Raw genomic sequence first — 21,874 nt, forward strand, 5'->3', positions numbered from 1 at the left:
CAGAAAAGGATCTTGGAGTCATCATTGATGCCAAGATGAACATGGGCCAGCAGTGTGAGGACGCGGTCAGGAAGGCCAACTGCACCTTGTCATGCATCCACAGATGCATCTCAGGCAGGTCCAAGGAGGTGATCCTCCCCTTCTATGCGGCACTGGTCAGGCCGCAGCTGGAGTACTGCGTCCAGTTCTGGGCGCCGCACTTCAGGAGGGATGTGGACAACACGGAGAGGGTCCAGAGGAGGCCACTCACTTGATCAGGAGGCAGCAGGGCAGGCCCTATGAGGAGAGGATAAGGGACCTGAACCTGTTCAGTCTCCACAAGAGAAGGCTGAGGGGGAACCTGGTGACTGTCTACAAACTAGTCAGAGGGGACCAGCAGGCACTGGGGGAGTCCCTGTTCCCCCGTGCACTACCAGGAATGACTAGAAATAACAGTCACAAGCTGGCAGAGGGTAAATTCAGATTAGACATCAGGAGGTGCTACTTCACGGTCAGGGCAGCTAGGATCTTGAACCAACTTCCAAGGGAGGTGGTGCTGGCTCCTACCCTGGGGGTCTTTAAGAGGAGGCTAAATGAACACCTTGCTGGGATCGTTTGACCCCAGTACTCTTTCCTGCCATGGCAGGGGGTTGGACTTGATGATCTGCTCAGGTCCCTTCTGACCCTACCAACTATGAAACTAATGGACGAGCCAGCCAGCATCTGCATTCATGTGTGCATGAGCATGGGAATGTTGGCACAAGTGTATTTGTGTCTGAGAGCACAAATTTGAACACATCATGGGTGCTTGCTCAGAAAAGCATGTGCAGGAGCACACTAGAGTGTCTCAATATATGCTCAGACAACTGTGTTGTTCAGAGACCTCAGATGTACTATCTTGGATTAGCTTGTCCACTCATTGTCATGATACAGGACTATTCTGGGAGTGGTCGGTCCCTGGGCTCCCTAAGCTACTTCTCCAGCATCTCTCCTGGCTAGACCTTCTAAAATTCCCCTTGTCTCCCAGATGGCTCATAGGGTTTGCCCTGTTCCAAGAAGACAGAGAGAATCTGCACCTGTCAGAGCCAATTTCCAGGCGAGGCTTGCTGTTGATTCCAGTGGGGTCAGCCTTGGGTCTGGCATGTGTCTGGGCAGATTTCCCTTTGGCTGAATCAACAGGAGCAAATTTAGTGCCCTATCCTCAACTCCTGTGCATGGCACTAGAACAAGAGCTAATACAGTTAGGGCTCTGACTTAGTTTCATAGTTTCTTCAATACAGTGTCCTGGAAACCCTATGCCAAACAGGGCACTGACACATGTGTACACACACAAACACGGTGTCATAAGCAAGCCTTGGTGACATGGTGCTAAAGTTCCAGGACTCATTTGATGCTGGCACTTGTACCACTGCTGAATGGCTCTCCAGATGCAGCCTGGCTGTATGTGCTGTTTGTGTTGGTGCAGGTCCCTCCTTGCATGTGGATTGGAATTAGTGTATTTCCATCTGGTTGTCTGGGTGTTTATGTTGGCATACATGGATCCGGAAAGGAGAGGGGGTTTGCCTATGCGTGCGAGTTTGTGTGCAGCTCCGTCTATCAGTCTGCTTCTATGTAGGTATATAAGGGTGTGTGTCTAAGAGTGTCTGACTGTGTGTGTATCTGGCGAAGAGTCTGCCTCTTTACATGTTTGCATTTCTGTGCGTGTCTGCTAGAATCTGCTGGATGTACATCTGAGCAATAGTCTGCTGCGGTGTGTGTGCGTGTGACAGAGAGAAAGTGCCTGCACATATATGTAGGAAGTTAGCTGGTGTAGGTAGGTGCAGGTACCATTGGGAAAGGGTTTTAATTTATGAAAAAATGTGCCACTTAGCAAGGAATAAATCCTCCCCAAGCCCAGCCCCGTAAGGAGAGCCCTCTGCATTTCCCTTTGGAGGTTTTTTTTTGGTTTGGGGCTAATGCAGCCCAGATGTGCGCAGGGACCGTGCCCTTGCAGAGCCTGCTAAATAGGAGCTGGGTACATCAGTTCCTGTCAGGATCCAAGTGTTTCTGATGAGTGACAAAGTCTAGGGGCTTTGAAGAGCCGAGCTGCACATCTTGTTTTGGGGCTCCTTCCCTTCCCCCAAACACAGAGAAGCACCAGGTTCCCCAGCCCCATCCACCTGGAAGAGGAACTGGATGGGGATGAGGTGGGAGTCTGTGGAACACTTGCCCTTCTCCATCTCTCCTTCTTTGACATATTGCTCTCTTTCCATTTCTTATCTCCTCTTTCCCTCCTCAATCTGTCCAGAGATTTTCATAGTTCTCCAGTCTTGGCCAAAAACAGCTCTCGCCAGTTACAAAGCAGGCAGACAGGATGTTTCTCAGGGTACTGTACACAAGAGTATTGAGTTCTATCTCTTGGAGATCTGAAGAAGCAAATCTTGCCTTGTCTTGCACCCCATATCTGTGTGTGCCTGTCTGACACTAGGTAGATAGATGGAGAGATAAACACAAAGATATCTTCATAGATCCAGTAAGTCTTTCTATCCTCACTCTTTCTGGTTATTCTCTACCACTATGCCCTTCCTGACTCACTCCAGCACCTCCGGAGTCTGGAACAAAAAATGAATACAAACTTTTTGTTTTTCAAATAACCGACTCCATCCAAGAAGAGAATCTTGTCTCATCCTGTGCACCAAACCAAACAGCAGTGTTGTCAAAAGAGTCTGTCCAGAAAGACAAAATTTTGACCTTTTAAGGGGTGTTTTTAAAATTTATTTTATTTTATATGTAACCTCTTTTCCAGAAAGCCTGGAGTGTTGTCTGCAAAATGCAAAACCCCCATCGCTTATAAAAATTACACCCTTACTCTGGGGCTGGTCCTTTTGCTGCAAGCATTTTTTTCTCCCTTCCACAACTAACAAAACACAAGAGGCAGTTTTCTAACTAGATTACAAATTTTAAAACTCCAAGGATTACCATTAAAAAAAAAAGCGCCCTACATCACCAAGAATAGTTCTGGAGAATTTCTAAGGGTGACCGCCTCCCCTCCAAAAGGAAGCATATGGTTGGGTTCCCAAAACTTAACTTCAAGCTGTTTATTTTTTTGTTTGAATGTTTTTAAAGCTTGCTATTAACAATTAAATACTTTCTCTCTTTTTTTTAATGGTGCAAGTGCTTAAATCAAGCCATGGGAAAAAATATTTCTGCCCTGTCTAGGTCCCGGTGACTTTCATTTTCCTCTTCTCTCTGTCAGTTCTGGATTTTAATTCTCCGTGCTAAGCGGCATTTTCCTCCCCAGTAATCACAAACATGCATGGAAAAGAGGGAATGAGAGAAAGGAAAAAAGGGGGAAAGTCTTAAATCAATCACAAAGCCAGACAGACATTTTAATCAAATCAAATTAAAATCAGCAGCGGTTCGGAAAAGAAAAACACGACACGCACAGCAAGACCCCCGCCCCTACACCCCCCCCATCCTCTGCCAAAATAGTAGAGACACTTTGGTCTTACCTGAAATCTCCCCAGCAACATATAGCATAGTAGACTCAGAATGTGGGGTTGGGGTGGGGGAAGGAAGGCTGCAGAATTTGATCAATAGAAGACAAACTTTTTGGTTAGATTTTTTAGTCTAAACCCAAAGCCCCAAGCGAATGGCGAAGTCTCCCTTTCTCCCTGATCTGTTCTGCCCTGTCTCTTTCTCACTCTCTCTTTTTTTTCCTCTTTCCCTATTTGTTTTGGTTTGTGTTTGCTTGGGTGTTAGGTGGAAAAAGCTGTCTCGGATATTTTTTTTTGGTGTGTGTGTGCAAAGTTTTAAACATGCTCTCTCTCTCTCTCTCTCTCCCTCTTGCTCTCTCCCCCTTTCCACCTCCCTTGATTTGCTCTTTTGATTGGTGTCCAGGAATGCAAGAATAAAAAAAAAAAGATTGCATACACCCTCTCTCCAAGCTGCTTGCTTTTTTTTTTTAAATTCAAGTGTTAAGCAGAACCAGGTTGCTTTCAAGAATGTATTTGATGCAATTGTACACAAGGGCAGGCTCCATTCATTTTTCTTCCTCCCCCCCCCAATGGCTCTTCAGCTTTGGGCAAAGGTAGGGAGCAGCTGAGCTAAAGGGCGACTTGCTATTCTAAAAGTAAAAGGAGGAAAAAGAAAGAGAGAGGTTTTTAAAATGTGGATTAAAGGGGAGGAGAGAATACCACCCCTTTCACACACACCCCAGAACTCTGGCTATTGCAGAGCTTTTGTTAGTGGCATTTGGAGAAGGATTGCAGAAAATTAAAGTGTTTCCCAAAGAGTTATGAGTGAAGGGGGTGCTGGGAGGGGAGATGGGACGCAGCAGGCAAAGACGAGGGGGAGGGCTGGTTTGCCTTTAGAGAAGGGAGGTTGGGAAAGGTGCAGAGGTCTCCTACCTGCTCTGAAATCCATTTGGTAAAGCCAAAGCTACACTCAGGACTTGCAGCCCTTGAAGGTAGGTTTGTGATTTAGTGCTTCCTTTCTCCGAGGGGGCTGCACAGAGTCTGCGGTCCTTTATTTTTGGCCAGGATTAATAATCCCATTTGCCAATCCCACTCATTTAGGGTTTGGTTTGGGTTTGGCTTTTTTTTTTTTTGGTGAGGATATTCTTTAACCCTCTTTTTTTTTCCTGACGTGTAAAGCTTTAACCACAAACTGAAACACCAGTCCCTGAGGGGGGTACGGAGGGGGGAGAGGAGGAGAGGTAGAGGCAGATTGGTTATTCTCTTTTCACAAAAGAAAGTTTTAGTAAGAGGGGGTGAGGTAAGCGAGCGGTGCCACCCTGTGTTAGAAACACTGGAGTGTCATGGGGGGAGCAAGGGGGGTGAGGAGGAAGGAAGAAGGATACAGACAGAGATGGAAAGAAAGAAAGGAGAGATTGACAGATGGGAAGATGGAAATGTACAGATGGATGAAAAGAAAGATAGGAAAAATAAAACAGACAGAGAAGAATATGTAGATAGAGAAGAAAAGAAAGGAAGAAAGATATACTGATGGCTACAAAAAAGATAGACAGACAGATAGACAGACAGATAGATAAAGAAAGAAAGAACAGAAGCTGCATCGGTCTCTCCCCTTCTTGCTGTCATGTACAGCCCTCCCCATTCCAGATTTTTAAAAAGTTTTTCCCTAAGGGGGAAAAAACATCCAAGCCCAAAGCCAGCCCCCTGCCCTTGCCCCAGCCCAAATGCCAGACGCGGGACTTGGGAAAGCAGTGCTAGTTTATTTATTTTTTATTCCCTTTGCTGCTGCCCTTTCATGGGAAACAGAACACAATCAATTGTTGAGCTTTTGTTTTTTATTTTTTGTTGTTGTTGCCTCTAAACAAGGGAGAAAGGAAGCAGCATGCAGGCGTTTAGTCATCGGCAGGTGACTAACCCTGCTAAGCATTTCGCCAGGCGACAGACACCAGAATGGGATGGAGGGGGTGAGTGCAAACATTTTGGTGAAAAGAAAGTTAAGCCCTTTCTCGGGGGTTGGTTTGTTATTTCCCATTCTTCCTTCTTTCCCTAAAGTTCACAAGTTTTCTTTTTTCATTCATTCTTTCTTACTTTTGCCTTGTTCCTGCTGTGGGGGTTAGATTTGTGATTCATTAATCAGCAAAAGGCATCACAGCCCCATTTCAACACAAGATCTTTCAACTGCATATTGTGACTCAGCATTAGGCTCCAACTTCTTTAAAAGTTGGACAAGGAGGCAGAGATTTCCCATCTGCTTGATCCTTTTTTTTTAAACTGACTCCTCATTGCCAATTTAAAATATTTAGTAGTAAAAATGTTGTAATTCTTAATGCAAAATTTTAAAAAAATCTTCCCTGAAACAGGTGAATAACTTCTAAAAAAGACATAGCACCTCTCTCTCCAGGAAATTATTACATGTAACACATAAAAACTTATAAGTAATATGTATATACATACATATTATGTGTGTATGTATGTATCATACATAGGCACAATATAGATATAAGTGTTTTTGAAAAAGTCCAAAGGGTTCAGAAGACACGTACATAGGCATCATTCTATTTTTGCATTGTTTTTCATCTATACTTCTATTAACTGTGTGCACAAGATCTGTATAGAGCTATGGGCCCAATCCTGCAAGTCTTACTCCAGCAAAAATCCCACTGCACAGCTTGCAAAATACATACAAAACTCACTTCACTACTGAGTAGTTCTGATGTCCAAATTCTGGGACGGTTCCCCTCTCTGTTCAGCTGCTCTAGTAAGGGACTTTTAAGAATTTTCAAGAGCTGTGTAAAAACTCACTCGTGTTGGGACTTAGCATTCTGACTTACTAGAGGTGCATGAGGCTTTTTGCTTCAAGGATCTACAAACATGAATATTTATTTTTGTATATTACAACAGCTAAAAAATGAGTTTGTTTCCAATTAACCTCATCTGATTAGGACAAACTTTGCTCTGGGTGTCCCTCTAAGTTAGATGAGAGCTTTGGAAATAAACTTCAGATTTAAAATAAACTATCAAAGGTTATTAAACCTGGTATGTTGGGGATATGGCAAAAAGCAAAAAATAAAACAAAACCCAAAATGCTGTTTACTCACATTACTAAATATTTACATTTTTTTCAAACAAGAAAAGCAGGAAGGGTTTTTTGTTCTGTAGAAGGAAATACAATCAGTGAACCTAAAATTATTTTCATTTGTGAACCATGTTTTTTCTCTTCTGTTGTTAAAATGTGACTAGTATTTACACTTTGTAGAAAATGGAAAACTATAGTCCTTTGAATTTTGGGGAGGGAAATGTATTCATTTTTGCAAGCATTCTCTTGATGCTTTGTTTAAAACAAAGGCACTTACAAACCAACTTGTCTTAGGTTAACAATTCTTGGTACTTCCAAAAGGTAAAACTCAGAATTTTTCCATAATAGTTTCCATAAACTCCAGCCTCCCCATATTTTTGTTTGAAATGTCTTAAACTATTTTTTCTTTGGTAGAATTCACCCTAAGAGGTTGAATAATTCAACCTTTCCACTATTTCTTGAGCAGCAACTCTGCTCTTATGTGCAACTTATTTAAATATCATTCATATATATATATATATATATATATATATATATATATGTACAGACACACATACATTAGATTTAAAGGAGTCTACATTGCACCATGTACAAAGACAGTAATATGTTTAAGTTTCTTTAGGATTGGCACAAATACTGATATCTTCACAGTACGCTATATAATGTCTTTGTATGCAGTTATGTGTTTCTTCTTAGATAAACACAAGTTTAAGCATGTAATACATGCACATTTATACACATATTTCTCCATCCTGTATTTTTTGTAGCTGCTTTTTATCTGACTGTAGGGAAATGTGGGTTACAGACTGGTTAAAATTGGGATTTTTTTCCCCTTTGCAACACTAACAGGCAAAACGTGAGCCCAGAACGCTTGCCTCAGACTGTGTGTGTTTCATACCCAATTCAAGAAGACGCCTTTTTTAAAACTGGTTGGAGTTGGTGGGTGAGAATGGTGCAATGTAACATGCCACCAGGAAAGTTTTACAGATTCATTGCCACACTGAGCCCAGACAAGGAAAATTTTCCTGATTTTGGAAGCCGGGGGACTTACCCTACTACAGACACTACGACACCAACTTTCAGCATAGATGCGTGTCAGACCCAGGTAATGGGGAGGTGGGGAAGAGAGAAAGAGGAACACATGAATGAAGAAGAAAAAAGCTTAGGTGCCTCTTTGTAACATTTCTCTAAATTTGCCCTTTTCTGCAAGGACTGAGTTGCATGCCTACACACCTAGTAATATCTGATTATCTGTGGGGGAAGTAATCCTCACTGCCCTAGAATAAACTCTCTGGATGAGGGAGGGAGAGGTAGGATTCAAAATCCAGGCATTTCTTATTTCTCTACTTAAAGCTTGGGGGCTTTGCATCACTTTTTTGGTTCAGCTGAAGTGGGGAAAGGAGCAGACAGAGGGCTACAGAGCAAATCCTCAAAGTCAGGAGCAGCTCTTATTCAAAGCACAAAGTGATTAAAAAGGTGCTCCCCACTGCCATGCCCCAGGACACAGAATGAAGGGCTCATTGGCTTGACTTCATAATAGACCATGTCATGCCAACATGGTTATTGGAACAGACAGAGTCTGTCCCCACCAAGACAGCCCTATCCTAACCCCATCAGCGCAGTCCCCCCCATGAGATACGGGATCAGACAACAGCAGGGCTTGGGATGTAATGACGTTGTTCAACATCTCACTTTGTTCTCACTGGTACAAGCTGCTACCACTCCTCAGGGGGAAAAGAGGAAGACTGCATGAGCAGTAGCTGGGATGCCCCATAGAGGCAGCTTTCCCAACACTCTCCCCCCAGCCAGACACCACTGTTTTATACTCTTACCTTCACTGCACCAGAGACCCTGTCTCCTCACACACTCTCCAGCCATAGAATAAGTATGGTGGATGCTTCACCTGCCCTGCACAGGCCCTTCTGCATTTCAGTGTGGGACCAGTCCTCCTTGCTGGTACATTTCCACCTAGTCTCCTTGGAATTCCTGTTGCCTTCTTAGTTGTGCTGCAGAGTATGTGGCTTCCCCTTTCAGTGGGCTGGCAAAACAGCCTCCAAACAGCTAAGAGCAGTTGAAAAAAGGTGCTCAAGTATCCTGAAGATTCTCTGTGTCCAAAGGTCACCATTAATCTTTCTGAGCTGAAGCAGCTGGGCCAGAGGTCAAGGGGCTGCCTGCAGTCTGGCTGCCTTGTGGCTACGAAGTGCCCAAGCCTCTCTCATCAGCCCTCCCAGGGTCAGTGGGGCTGACTGCTGTGTTTTGGGCTGGGGAAGCTGCGACCTTTGGTTCAGGGGGATGTGGTGTGTGATGGAGCAGTACCTGAGCAATCTACAGCATTGCTAGGAGCCTCTGGTATGGCTGTTTCACAGATATATAAGTAGAGAAGACAGCCTGTCCTCACTCAGGCAGAAGACTTTTCACTTCTTCCCAAACAGCTGGGGGTGCTGTCTGGATCCTCTCCTTTCAGGGCTGGTAACAAAAAAGCTGAGCCTGGACACATTCCAGCTTGGATGCCGACATGGCTGTTGGCAGTGGTGCTCTACTTGGCAGGCTCTGGGATGAGTGACAGAATTTAGATGGGGGCCAGCTGGTCTGATTGGTCATGGTAGGTCTCTCAGCAGCCTTGGAGCTGGAGGCTAGTGGGCAGAAGCTGCCCTACAGTCAGAAACTGATCAGCACTGATGCATGGGTCACTTCTCCAAGACTCTAGCTATATCCTGGGCTTTTGGGTGCAACCCAGAGCCTCTTGAGTAAATTATATCAAAATGTAGGACATGGCCTCCCTGGTACATGGGCGATACATGGGTGCTCCATGAACTTGGTCTGCTCAGGATCTGTTTGAGAGGGGCAGCTGCCAGGCACTGCTGGTGGCAGGGGTTCCAGTTTAGGAAGCTGTTCCCCCCTCTGTGAGCCTGCATGAAGAAAGCCAGGCTTAGACCCCTGGCATCACTGCTCACTGGATGTTCTTTACTGAGAACCTTTGGAAACTAGAAAGTTCAGGCCCGGGCATTCCCTTGTGGATGGCAGATGGGGCTCCTCTCTTACCCATGAAGCAGTTGGTGTGCCCTGGCTGCCCTGGGCTCCTTACAATTCCACCTCTGAAGAGAGTACAAAGGAAGTCTCCGCTTTAGCATAAACCATTTCAATCCCTCTGCTATGGTGCTATTACAATGCACATGGAGTGAAACCTATGACTGCAGCTGCTGCTTCAATCCTGTCTGTTGGAGTATCAGGTTAGGGCTGAGGCCAGTCCCCTGGTCCCACCCATCAGGGTGCCAGTGGAAAAGGGCATTACTTACACAAGGCATTCATGTTCTGCCCATTCAGCAACAGGTTCATTTCTAGGGGACTATTCTCTTACATGGGATCCAGCACTCAGCCTGAAAAAGGATTCACCTTAGCATGTGGTGAAAAACAATGGTAGCAAAGGAATAAAGATACAATCCTGCACTGACAAATGCTTCATGTTGACATGGACAGCTGAACCTGCAAGACAGAGGTACTGTTCCTGGGAGCTTCCTGAACCAACCAATGTCCTCACGCCTGAAACAGACAGTCTGAGGCTCCAGATCAGCACCGTGAAATGCACTTTATGTGACTGTATGCTCATCTAGCATCAACTTCCTCTTATGCCCTTTTGTAGTACTCAGGCAAGACTCTTCCTGTACATGTTCCCTTATTCTCTGCTTTGCAGGCTGCCTCGATTTCTATTCACTCAGGATCCCAGACCTAGATTATTTCACAGTGAAGTATTTGTACCAAAGATGTTCTATATATCACAAAGGACTTGGTCTGAATGACAGCTCATGAGTTGCAGGCCAGCTATGGAGACAGGTCACTCACAGCCTACATGCCATGCTAATGAGACAAAGAGAAACCAGGCATGCCATGGCCTTCTTGGGCCCTGTCTGTGGTTTCCAGGCCAGTAACGGATGAAATGCAGACAGAATGTCCAGGGGCCTTTGCTAAGCATCTCTGCTCAGCCACAGAGATGAGCCTTTCAGAATGAGGGAAGAGACAGCCCCATGACAGTGGGCAGTCCTCAAGGGAAGTATGTCTGAGAAGCCTGCCCTGTAGTCTAGCCTGCCTCCTCTGCCTGGCGGCTGCATTGTTTAAGACACTGGTTGTCTCCATGGCACCATCCTGGGACATCCTCTGCGTGGGAGCAGATACTCACAAAGCAAAGGGCTCCACCTGGCCAGCTTGGCTCTGTGGGTAACGCACGCCTTGGCAGCCTGCCAAACTCTCCTATCCTCTTGGCAAGCAAACTGAGCTCCTCCTGCCTCGCCCCCTGGGCGCCCCGCTCCTGGGTTACGTCACAGGAAGCTTTGTGGGCGGCTGACCTCACCTTCTGCCAAGCTCAGGGAGTGTGAGTCGCACATTCGCCCTCCAGTGGCGCCACCACTAGCCAAGCCTCCCACTGCTGACCTTTCCATTGGGCTCATTCCCATCCCTGGTCACTCTGCCTTTCCTTTCCTTCCGCCAGCTAGCCTCATTTTCCCATCAGCCCCCTCTCTGCCCTCCTGCCTCTCTACCCATGGGCTCCCAACTCTTCTATCTGTCTATGCTGTCTCTGCACTCCAGTCCATCTGTCCCACCACCCCATTATTCCCCTCTCCTCTCTTCCTTGAAAGGCAGAAGGATAATTCCTCTGAGGGGGGCTCTGGGCCATCCTCAACCTAAAGGGGTAGAAGCCAAGTCCCTAGTCCCCTTGGAGAAGGGAATGAGGGAGGGAGTAAAATGATTGCCTTGATCCTACTAAGAGAGCTCAGGGGCACCAAAACCCCTGTCCCTAGACCACACACCCAAATACTGGAACCTCTGCAGAGAGGCAGCTTTAGCTCTAGTGACCCTTCCATTTTCCCCTTTAACTCCTCCCAACATCTTAAACACCTCCTCCCTTGAATGACAAAGGTTCTTTGGGTAGATGTGATCTCTTTTATTAGACCAACTAAATAGTTAGAAAAATTGTGCTTTGCAAGCTTTCAGGCCCAAACACCCTTCTTCAGGCATAGAGAGTCTGTTGGTGCTTTGTGCACTCTTCTGGGTAGAACAGAAGCCAGTAAGCAAAATGCAGGTCTCTGAAAATGCAAATACATGGCAGTGAGGTTCAGAGGGAATGGAAGACAACAGGTATGAGACAGGTAGCTGGGGGTAACAGGGGAATGTTGAACTGGTGATAGAATGCAGCTGGTAAAATGCAGACAGGTTACCTGGGGTTATCAGATGGCAGGCAGATTAGAATATACTATAAATCCAAAGTCTATATTCAGTCCATGATGTTTTGTATCCAGGAGATTTGTGAAGTTCGTAGGCTCATCTATGAAAGGTGTTCTGTAAATTCCCTTTGAGGATTAGAACTGAGAAATCAAAGAGAGAGTGGCTATGGTTGTCTAGTGAGAAGTATGCACCCACAAGTAATTGGGTATTTTTGCCGATAGATATTCAGTGTGTGTTCATTCTGGTACATAGTTGTTGTTTGGTTTCTCCTACATAATTTCCATCCTTCCCTGAATGAAAGCCTAGGCCTGGGTTTTCAGAGGACTGGGCTGCAGCCCTGTCCCTTTCCTTTCCAAGGGGATTCCGTATGATTCTGCTGGGAACTAGCCAGGGGATTTCTTCACACACAGAGCAGACTCTTGGCTTCCCTGTTTCCTGGTGCAGTGACAAGCACTTGTCACCCCCTGCTGGGTAAAATACGAAATGGAAGAGCAAACTGAAGCCAAAGCCCAGCTGTGCGCGTCTGTCTCTTGAATGAGAGCACAGAGAGAAATAAAGAAACAGATCTACATGCTTGAGCTACCCCGCTGGGTAGAACTGACCCAGTCTGAGTGCAAGAAGACAGTGTAGTACTAGAGGCAAGGCCTTGACTCTGCCTCTGTGTGTGGCAAGGAACGTGCTGGGTGGGTAAGGGCTGTGGCTGTGTGAATGCATGGAACAAGTACCGGTAGTGCTAGAGTGGGAGGGCTGATCCTGCAAGAGTGAATGGAGAGTGGCCTGATGGGGACAACTTAGCATTAGCATGGGGTTGTATGGTGCCTGCGTGGAGAAAGTGTGAGATGGAGGAGGTGCTCCAGGGGCTGATCCTATATGGGTATGAAATGGAGTGATTTCAGGGTTTGGTAAACAGCATCAGGGAGGCTAAATCTTTGTGAACAAGTAATAGGGACAGCACTACTGGTTGGGGCTGAACTTGTGGGAATCAGGGTTGGGCAGCTGACCCTGTGCATGAGCACAGGATAGGGAAACAGTGTGGCGAAGCTTAGCCTATGTGAGGGTGTGGTGAAGAAGTAGTAATAAGGAATGAGGGCAGCAAGACGTGAGTGGGGAGGCTGGAGAGGCCATACCATGGTGGGGCTGACTGTGCCTAGCATAGAGAGCTAGGCAGTATACAGGGGCTGACCCTGTTTGAGCGCAGGGCTAGGAATGCTGCACTACAGTGAGGCTGCCCTGTTTGTGTGTGCGAGTGTCCTCTGGAGGAGTTTATGGACTCTCCCTGACCCACCATGAGGGCTTCACAGATTCATGCCCCCCACTCCCTGCCTCATGTTCTCCCCTTCTGTCCCCTGTGCCTAGTCAGTGCTGGATCTGGAAGGTCAGAGGAGAAGGGGAGGGGGTGCACATGGCTTTGGACATGACCGAGGTGTGTGTGTCACGATTTCAGCCAGCTGTGTCCTATCCACAGCCCCATAAAACTCTGAGCCCTGAGGCCAGACACCCTCATGGGGATGCTCTCTCCACAGGAGCCCGGCTGCTATTCAAGAGTTGGAACGGACACTAACATGGAATCCGATTCCTTTCTTCCTTGAGGCGGGGGTGGGGAAAGAGGGCTGAACCCAGAGCCCATCCCAGAGACACAAGGACCCAGTTCTGGTTCTTCTCGTCCCTGTAGGCTTGGAAATCTCGAGTAACAGCTTCAGTGGGTCTAGGCCTAGTCCTTGGTGTCCATGATCCTAATGGTCACTACCTGACCCCCTTGCAGCAGCCTGAGCAGAGAAGCCAAGGAGTTTCTCTGCCTGGAAGGGATGTCCTGCCAATTCAGACTTGTAGTGTGAGGGTGGGAGAGACTCTATGATGGAACACACCAAGTTGCACCTGTTTTGGGAGATGCTGAGAGGACTGTGGATTCCTGGACTCCCCGCCCATATTATGCAACATACCTTCAATGTATGAACCAAGATGGAGAAAAAGAAAGGGAAAAAAAGGCCTGGAATTTAAAACACATCAAGGAAGGAGTTACGGGACTTACCGAAGAAGAAGAAATGACCCCAGTCTCAGTACTGCCCCCTCTCTGGCTCTTGAAGGGTTAACCTAGTGGCTTCCTTGCCATCCCATTCGTGTCCTGTTTGATGCCTTGCACAAACACAGAGCAAAGGCAGGTCCCTCTTACAGAAAGCTCCAGCATGCATAGGCAACAACAGAACAAGCCAGATGATCGATGCTAGAGGGTAGGTATCAGTAAGCCTGAGACAGATGGGCCTTAACTCAGCTAACTTTAAAATCAGCATTTTCAAAGTTCCAGCAAAGCATAGCCTATGCCTCTGCCACCTGCCCCTCACCCCCCGCCCAATGCTCCAACTTAAGAACAAGTCATTCTGAAGTGGCTGCTTATTATGTCAAACACCTTCTTACTTCTCCTGTACAGACTATCTCCACTGAGACCATTTATTCAGCGTTATTAGTTCCCATCCTTTAGGCCAGTGCATTTCCTCAGGGTATAGGCTCCTTCATCCTAGCTTCTCTTGCTCTCCGCTGTTGCGCAGGGAGGGAGGGGGTGGGTCCCTGCAGAACAGAGGGTCCATTGATCCACTGTGGCATATCTGCTCTGACATCCCCACTAGGTGATGCTGTGACAGTGCCATGAGGGCCTGCCAGTTTCCCCAAGTCCCTCCTCAGTCTCCCTACCTCTTTCAGAAGGGACGTCATCTCTGATCTGGCAGGGGCACCTCACCAATACTGTGGTAATGGGCAGCAGAATAAACTTGAAGGTAGAAATCAAGACATCTCTTCCATCCAAGACAGAATCACCCACCCCTGCAAAAAAATTCACAGAGTCCAGAACCACTGACCCTGGCGGAGGTCTTGACACTACAAGGAAGCACGGGCCCAGAGTTGCCAGGATGGCATGGGAGACTGCCCCAAAGGCCAGGTTTCAGGAAGGGACTGCATCACCTCCACTCCACCCCAGCTGCAGTGAGCAGCAAAAAACGTCCCGTTGTAGCGCGTGAAACACCGCTGGTGGGGAACAGGCAGATCTGCTGACTCATGGGGAAATAAATTTTTCCATCAGGGCTGCCAAACCCAGCCCCCAAGGCCATGGGAGAAGAAGGGAGCCTGAGCCCAGCCTGGCTCACGCATCACCACAGGCTAGCTCCAGACCAAATGCTTTTGATCATGCAACAGTAACCCCATGATAGCCACACAATGCACTCAGGGCTGCACGGGGACTCCTTGGGTGGGGCCTGAAGACAAGGGGGAAGGAGAAGCCACCCAAACATTTACACTTTGGCCCAATGGTGACGAGCGGCACCCAGAGGTGATGGAAGGGTGCTTCGGCACACGCTCCTTGTGGGGCAGAAACTGCTGTGCAGGACTCACTTGGAGCAGGCCAGGAAGCTGCTGGAGGAAGATGGCTTTGGCTGGGGGGGGTTGGGCTGGCAGAAAAGGCCCTGCAGGGCCACGCCCCTGCCCACGTGCCAGAGGAACGTGCGGTGCTGGCAGTGCCATGGCAGCTCGCTGCTGGAGACAAGAGGAGCCTCACTCCACTGGCCCATGGGGGCAGGGCAAGGCCAAGTGCCGTGCAGCCTGGACCCTACCCGAGGGGAAGGGGGGGCGGTCACTGGCGGGAAGCAGCTCTAAAGGGACCCCTTCCCTCGCGTCCCGCCTCCTACATTCGAGGTCCCGTTGGTCTGCCGCTCTGTCAATCCGGGCTCCTAGCCAATCCGTGGCGTTGGCCTCCTCCAATTACAACACGGTGTAGGCCCGCCCGGCCACTGACAAGGGATGCGGTCAGAGCGAGGCTCCACCCCTCGCAGAGGAGGGGAGGGGCCCGCACCGCGCCTGGTCCTGGGCACAGCTCCGGCCCGGCGCCATCGCCACGTGACGCGAGGCAGCTTCAGACTCCCCTTTCATGTGACCACGGAGCCAATAGGACGGGCGAAGGGGCGGGATGGAGGCCGCGGTCGCCCAATGGGAAGGGGGAGGCGGTTTGCCCGGGAAGTGCTGGAAGAGCCGGGAGTAGCGGCTGGGTAGGAAGAGCGAGGTTGCCTGGGTCTTTGCTGCGGGGGTGGGCGAGATCACTGGGGTGTCTGGTGGGGGGATTGGACGGGACCATTACCATTAGTGTCCCTCTGCCCGGAGCGTTGGGTGAGGCCACTGCGGTGCCTGCTGGAGGGGTGTTAAGTGAGGCCAGTGGGGTCCTTTTGGAGGGGAAGGCGGAACTACGGGGGTCCCTTGGAAGGGGGCGTGTTGGATGAGACCATTCAGCTCTACTAGCAGGGTTGTTCAGATAAGACAACTGGGGTCCCTGGGGGGGGGGGGGCGTTCCAGATGAGATCACTCGGGTCTTGAAGGGTGTGGGGAGGGGTTTGGGTGCGACCATTCGGATTCACGTTGGAGGGGGGCATGGAATGTTGGAGGGGGGCGTGGAATGTTGGTGGGGCATTCGGGGGTGGTCTCCATGTTGCTGGGGCTGATGGCGGTCCCCGGGCCTGGTGTGCCCCTGTTTCCTCTCCAGGGCAGCTGGCCCCTGCTCCAGGCCCCACACCCCCAGGCTGCACTGTGCAGCAGCGGGCAAAAAGACTGCATGCACAGGCAGGCACGAGGCATCTGGCTGCACAGCCATGAAGTGTGTCGTTGTCGGGGGAAATGTGAAAGGTGAGTGTGGGGGCCCCACTGGGTGCCAGGGCAGGGCCCAGGGCTACTTGTCTTCCAGGGGGCACCAGTGGGGTGGGGCCGTGGGGCAGGGCAGGTGGTGGGTTCCCCTAGGGGCTGCATTGGGGGGCGTGGGGGCCTGGTGTGGCTGGGGTGGAGCAGACCTGTGCTGGGGGGCAGGGTAGCCCCTGCCTCACTCAGTACCTGCCTCTTCCTGCCCAGTCCTTGGCAAGGCCGTGCATGCCCTGTCCCGCATCGGTGACGAGCTGTATTTGGAGCCCACAGAGAACGGGGTGAGTAGGGCCTGCTGAGGCTGGTCGGACAGCAGGAAGGGGCTGTCAGGAGACAGGAGGTCAGGGGAGGCATCGCAGGGGCCTTGTGGCTGGATTGTGGCCTGGGGGTGGGTGCCTCTCTGTGAGCTGCGCAGGGGAGACATTGGGGTGGTTGTGAGTCAACGGTGGGTGGGTTCCTTCTGCCAGCCCTGCCTGCAGGCGAGTGAGGGGCTGGTCTGCAGTGGGTGGGGCTGCTCCATCATGGTCTCCCCAGCTCTCCCAGCAGAGGGCTGGTGTGGGCTGGGATCAGTTTTGTCCCCCCACAACTCCTTCTGCGTGTGTGGGTGGAGGGGGTGCTGCTCTGTGACGGGGCCACTTTTCTCCCTTGCTGCTCTTCTGGTGATGTGGGGGGAGAAGGTTTGGGGGACTGGCCTGTTATGGGGAAGAGGCTGCTGAGTTGCATCTCACACCCATACAACCCCTAGTTGTCCTTACGTGCTGTGAACTCATCACGCTCGGCCTACGCCTGCTTCCTGTTCGCCCCGCTCTTCTTCCAGCTGTATGAGGCAGGGGGTCCAGATGCCCATGGGGAGCTCTTCCGCTGCAAGATACTCATGAAGGTCAGGCTGCTGGGGGTCCCCAGGAGGGTGGGGGCATCCAGAGCAGGGGGAGGCTCCCTGGTAAGGGCACAAAGGAAAGTGCTGGTTCTAGGAGAAGTGAGGTCTAGGCTTGGGGTGGTCCAGTCCCTTCCTGTGGCTCAGCAACCTGGTGCCTGACCCCAGGATTCCTTCCGCGCAGGGCAGTGCTGTGGGATGCATGTTGCTGACTGGGGCTAGCCAACGGGCCTCAGGGATCATGCCTGTCCTGCTCTTCCTCTGCTGCTCTCTGGAAAACTTTCCTGGAGTGGATCTGTAGGACTCCTGGGTTCTGCCCTAGGTTTGGAAGGGGAGTAGGGTTTAGGCAGTTAGACGATAGTGTGGGAGGGAGGCTGAGAGACAGAACTCCCCCTGGGCTTTATCCCAGCTCTTATGTAGGGTTGTGGTATATAGAGACATGGGGGGCTGGGAGCCAGGACTGAGGTTCCTTGCCAGTTGCATTGTGCCTATGCTGCCTGCCCCTCCCCAGACATTCCTGGCCATTTTCCGATCGCTGCCCTCACTGGAGAAGACGGTAAGCAAATGCCTCATCTCACTGAACCCCCGGGCCAGCCGGCTGGTTGTACAGTTGCACTGCAAATACGGTGAGCGTTGATCCCACGCCTGGGCAGCCCCAGGGATGGGGTGGGGGTGGTGTGTGACTGTGCTGTGAAGAACCCTGGGTGAACCCTGCAAGGGTTCTTGTAGCTTGAAAGGACATAGTACAGCAGGTGTGTATGTGAGGGGACAGGGGGTCAGGCTGGGAGTAGGAGCCCATAGTGGGTGGGGAGAAGAGGTCTGATGGGTGAGTGGGAGTAAGTGCTGAGGCAGGGAGGGGGACCTACAGGAGTGAGAGCTACAGCTTTGATCCTTGATGTGGGTTGGGGCAGGACCTGAGGAGGTGCATTAGGCAGGGGAACCCCAGAAGCAGGGCTGCCTCAGGGAGGTAGGCTGCAGTCATGCACCTCCAAGCTGAGCCATCATCCTGGCACCCCTGGCAGGTGTCACCAAGACTCACAACCTGTCATTCCAAGAGTGCGAGCTGCTTCAGGCCATCTTTGATAAGCAGCTCTGCACCAGCACTCTCTGCGCCTCTGCCCGGTGAGTGCCACCCGTCAGCCCGGGATACTAAAGGGTTTGGGGAGGAATCGGAACTAGGGAAGGTAGGGGGTGGCTGTGCCCAGTCTGCTTCCTCTGGCTGACAGCTCCTGCCCTTCCTGGTGGCAGGGTCTTGGTGGATGCTGTGGTGCACTTCCCGGTAATGCTGGCTGAAGTGACGCTGGGGGTTGGCCCCAGTGGGAAGGTGAGCTTGCGCAACTATGTGGATGAGGAGACAGGTGAGCTTCCCACAGCCCTGTGGGGATGGGTTCCTAGGGCAGACAGCAAGGCCTGACAGGAGGCCAGGCAGTGTCTTCCCTTGCAAGGGGAAGATCCCAAACCCCATTCTTCACCCCAGCCAGCCAGGTCCCCTGTCTCGGGGCCAGACTAGAATCAGGATCCCCTAGAAGGAAAGGCCCCTGCCCCTTCCCGTGGTACCTCAGTCAAGGGGTTGGTGTCTCCAGAGCAGGAGGTTTTACTTGTGTTTGGGTGGGTCTGGCTCTGGGCTCTTCCCTGGCGTGCATTGGTGGTGCCTGCAGCCCTATGCCAAGCAGGTAACTGGTTGCTGAGCCCATCTGCCGCCCCCAGAGCCCAGCAAAACCATGGTGACTGAGCTGTGCCTCTCTGAGGATGAGTTCCAGGATGTGCGAGTGCCGCAGGAAACACAGATCACCTTTTGCCTCAAGGAGTTCCGGGTGAGCCAGCCTGCCCCCCTTTCCTGGCCCTGGCCTCTAGCCCACCCAGGTGGGGTTCCACATTCAGCCCCTCTCTGCCTCTTCCCAGGGCCTCCTGAGCTTCGCTGAGTCCTCAAACCTGCCCCTCAGCATCCACTTTGACACACCTGGCAGGTATGTCTGGCCCCCTGGGGTGGAGCATTCCAGCTCCTGTGCATGTCCCTGTGCACCTAGGAGCTCATGGGTGATGGTGGGGCTTGCTCCTCTGCAGTGCTTCTGGCTGGCTCTCAAGCTGGGGCTTCTGACACCTGCCTCATCCTCCCAATCCCTTTGCTGAGCCCCTGGGGAGCCTTAGGCCCTTGCCCTACAGGATAATAGCTCTGTTAGTGACATGTCCATGATCTCTCTCTCCAGGCCTAGTTTCCCCTCCCTCCACTCCTGTGTTCTCATTGTGGGGTCCCAGCTGCACCCATTTTCACCCCATGCTCTCTCTGCAGGCCAGCTGTGTTCTCCCTGGAGGACCCCCTGCTTGAAGTGCACCTGGTCTTGGCCACCCTGGCTGACTCCAGTGCCAGCTCACAGGCCCAGACAGCCAACGGGTAAGCTGGGCCCCAGGGTTCTCAAACCCAGAAACTCCCTCTGCACCTGAACAGCATACACAGGCATGTGCTGAGGTTGTCCCTGGCCCAGCTACTCCCATCATGCTGTGGCACATTAATTGTTGGGTTGGGAGTGGCATGCTGGACTGGGGGAGGGTTTGGTGACTGCTCGGGACTGTAGGGATTGACAAGAGCAGGATGTTAATCCTGAGATGATCACCAATGATGCAGTTCACAGCAGTTGTCTCTGACCTCCTATGACTAAGGATCAGAGCAAACAGCTTCATTCTAAGTGGCTCTGCCTTCTTCAGGTTGCTGCCCAGGTTGTCTGCAGACTCAGGTGCCATCCAGCAGTGGCTATGGAAGGAGATGTGTGCTGGCACTATGGTGGGGAATACTCTTTGGTGCCCTAGCCCCAAAGTTGGGCAGAGTTGGAGCCTCTTTCCTGCAGAGTGAGGGCCAGACTTCATCCCATAGCCCTAACCTTTCCCAACAGTGCCTGCCACAAACGTGCCCCTGATGAAGACTTTGCTGCTGATGACCTTGAGTCCTACATGATCGCCATGGAAACCACCACTGGTGATGAGGGGGCAGAACCACCTCCAAGCCCCACCTTCCCCATGCGATGCCCCAGTCCAGCCACTGCTCTAGAGGTAGAGAGAAGCACTCTGGATAGTGACAAGGACGAAGACGAAGATGGGGCTGTGCCAGGGACGCCCCCGCAAAAAAAGGTCTGGGCTGGTGTAGCCCTGGGCTTGCAGGGATGCTGGGCTGGAAGGGGCACAAATCCAGTAAAGCTGAGGTGGGGAGAGGGGATGTGATTGTCTTTTTAGAATTAGGGGAAGGATGGGAGGATGTAATGCATGAGAGAGACTGGGTAGGGCAGGCACTGTGCCAGCTGTTACCTGGAGTGGGAGTATTTGCTAGGGGTAGCCTCACCATTCATATTGTGATCTCTTCCCCAGTTCCGCTCCCTGTTCTTCGGGTCAGTGCTGATACAGGCGCAGGCCAGAGCTCACCCTACCCCCAGCCAAGAGGTGCTGGCTGAAGACAGTGAGGGCGAATGCTGAGCCAGGACTACTCTCCTCTCTCCCAGCTTATTTTCTTCCCAGGAGCATTTTGAAGATGGAAAAGCGGCTGGACTCCGCCCCCCCCCTCCCCCCAGCACTGGAGCCCTGCGGGCCTACAGTAGAGACAGTGTGGGAGCAGACAATACAAATAAACCAATTGTGATACACTGTGGCTGGGGAGCAGCTGCTGGGATTTGGGGCAGTCAACCTCCCCTCTCATCCCCACCCCATAATGCTGGTCCGGAGGTAGAAGGAGCACTGGTTCAGAGTCCCTTTGAAGGGGATGAGCATAATGTCAGGCCAGTCAGATCCTCCCCACAAACAAATCCCACTAAATGGGGGCTAAGGGCAGCTGGCCCCCACAGCAGCTCCTTTCCACGAACTCCAGGCCTGATCCCTGCCCCTCCAAAGGGACCAGGCCAGTTATTTCAGGCTCAGGGTTCCTGCCCCTGCTCTGCAGCTCTCCCTGGACTGGCCCCCTGCTCCCTGGCCAAGGCTGTGAGTGCCAGGGGAGGCGGTCCCAAGGCAGCCAACTGGCGCTGTCCCCCTGGGCTAAGCCCGGCTCAAGGCTGGGCTGTTAATTCCCGAGAGTTGCCTTGGCACGCAGAGGGCCAGGCACAGAGCCAGACTTGTGGACAACTGAAGCAGAGTTCAAGGGCTGGGCTGTGCATGCTCTGCAGAGCCCCCACCACTGAAGCTTAGTGCAACCCTGCTAGCAACCCAAAGCACAAGATTCTCACACATACACCACCCCCTGCAGAATGTCTCCCCTTGATACAGCTATGTACTGCTTGCTTTCTCATGTCATTCCCCCTCTATTTGGAGATCTCTGAATTGAGGTAGTGTGATGCCCTGGGCTGGGCCAGCAGCACAGGCCAGAGTCCTGCTTGCCCACACATGCCAGCTCTTGTGGCCCTACATGTCCATGTCTAGGTGCCACCCTGAAGCAGAGAGCCCCTAGGCTGTCCCTTTCCTACTACATGGCCAGTACTTCCAGGCTCTTGAGGTCCCTCCACAGTACAGGGCAGAAATTAGTGGCCTCTTCAAGTCCCACTCCCCATAGCTGAGCCACAGGGTACAAAGCATACCTTCTGGTTTTCGGTCCCTAGTCCTGTGGCATGCAGCAGCTACATGTTTACACACCTC

The 21,874-nt window shown here is 51.1% G+C and overlaps 2 protein-coding genes across 10 annotated transcripts in view; one reads left to right on the plus strand and one right to left on the minus strand.

The window, feature by feature from the left end:
* Positions 1–15,530, minus strand: part of CLCF1 (cardiotrophin like cytokine factor 1) — a 52,719-nt gene extending 37,189 nt beyond the window's left edge. The window contains exons 1-2 of one of the 4 annotated variants that reach the window (XR_016440186.1): positions 15,399–15,530; positions 11,721–14,541 (exon numbers count right to left, since the gene is read on the minus strand). Coding sequence is in view for 2 of the 4 variants with exons in the window: in XM_090032191.1 (XP_089888317.1) it covers positions 3,471–3,498 (28 nt within the window). In the remaining 2 variants the exon portion in view is untranslated. Of the gene's footprint in view, positions 1–3,470; positions 3,826–4,367; positions 5,381–11,720; positions 14,542–15,398 lie in introns of those variants that run through there. The other 3 variants (XR_016440187.1, XM_090032192.1, XM_090032191.1) reach the window with 3 other exon arrangements.
* Positions 4,308–20,900, plus strand: RAD9A (RAD9 checkpoint clamp component A). Of its 6 annotated transcripts, XM_090032186.1 has the most exons (13): positions 4,308–4,426; positions 5,301–5,398; positions 16,244–16,383; positions 16,603–16,673; positions 17,138–17,272; positions 17,778–17,892; positions 18,289–18,388; positions 18,515–18,624; positions 18,974–19,080; positions 19,169–19,233; positions 19,557–19,658; positions 20,155–20,389; positions 20,624–20,900. In XM_090032186.1, the coding sequence occupies exons 2-13, from the start codon at positions 5,385–5,387 to the stop codon at positions 20,726–20,728; spliced, it is 1,299 nt and encodes a 432-aa protein (XP_089888312.1). In that variant the 5' UTR covers positions 4,308–4,426; positions 5,301–5,384; the 3' UTR covers positions 20,729–20,900. The 6 variants fall into 6 exon arrangements, with proteins under 6 accessions (XP_089888312.1, XP_089888314.1, XP_089888311.1 ...); XM_090032188.1 differs by lacking the exon at positions 5,301–5,398 and having other exon boundaries at positions 4,329–4,426; XM_090032185.1 differs by lacking the exons at positions 4,308–4,426; positions 5,301–5,398 and adding an exon at positions 7,128–7,615.
* The last annotated feature ends 974 nt before the right edge of the window (positions 20,901–21,874 follow it).

Source organism: Crocodylus siamensis, chromosome 2 (assembly GCF_052110815.1).
Source record: "Crocodylus siamensis isolate JL-2025a chromosome 2, ASM5211081v1, whole genome shotgun sequence".
Taxonomy (NCBI): Eukaryota; Metazoa; Chordata; order Crocodylia; family Crocodylidae; genus Crocodylus; species Crocodylus siamensis.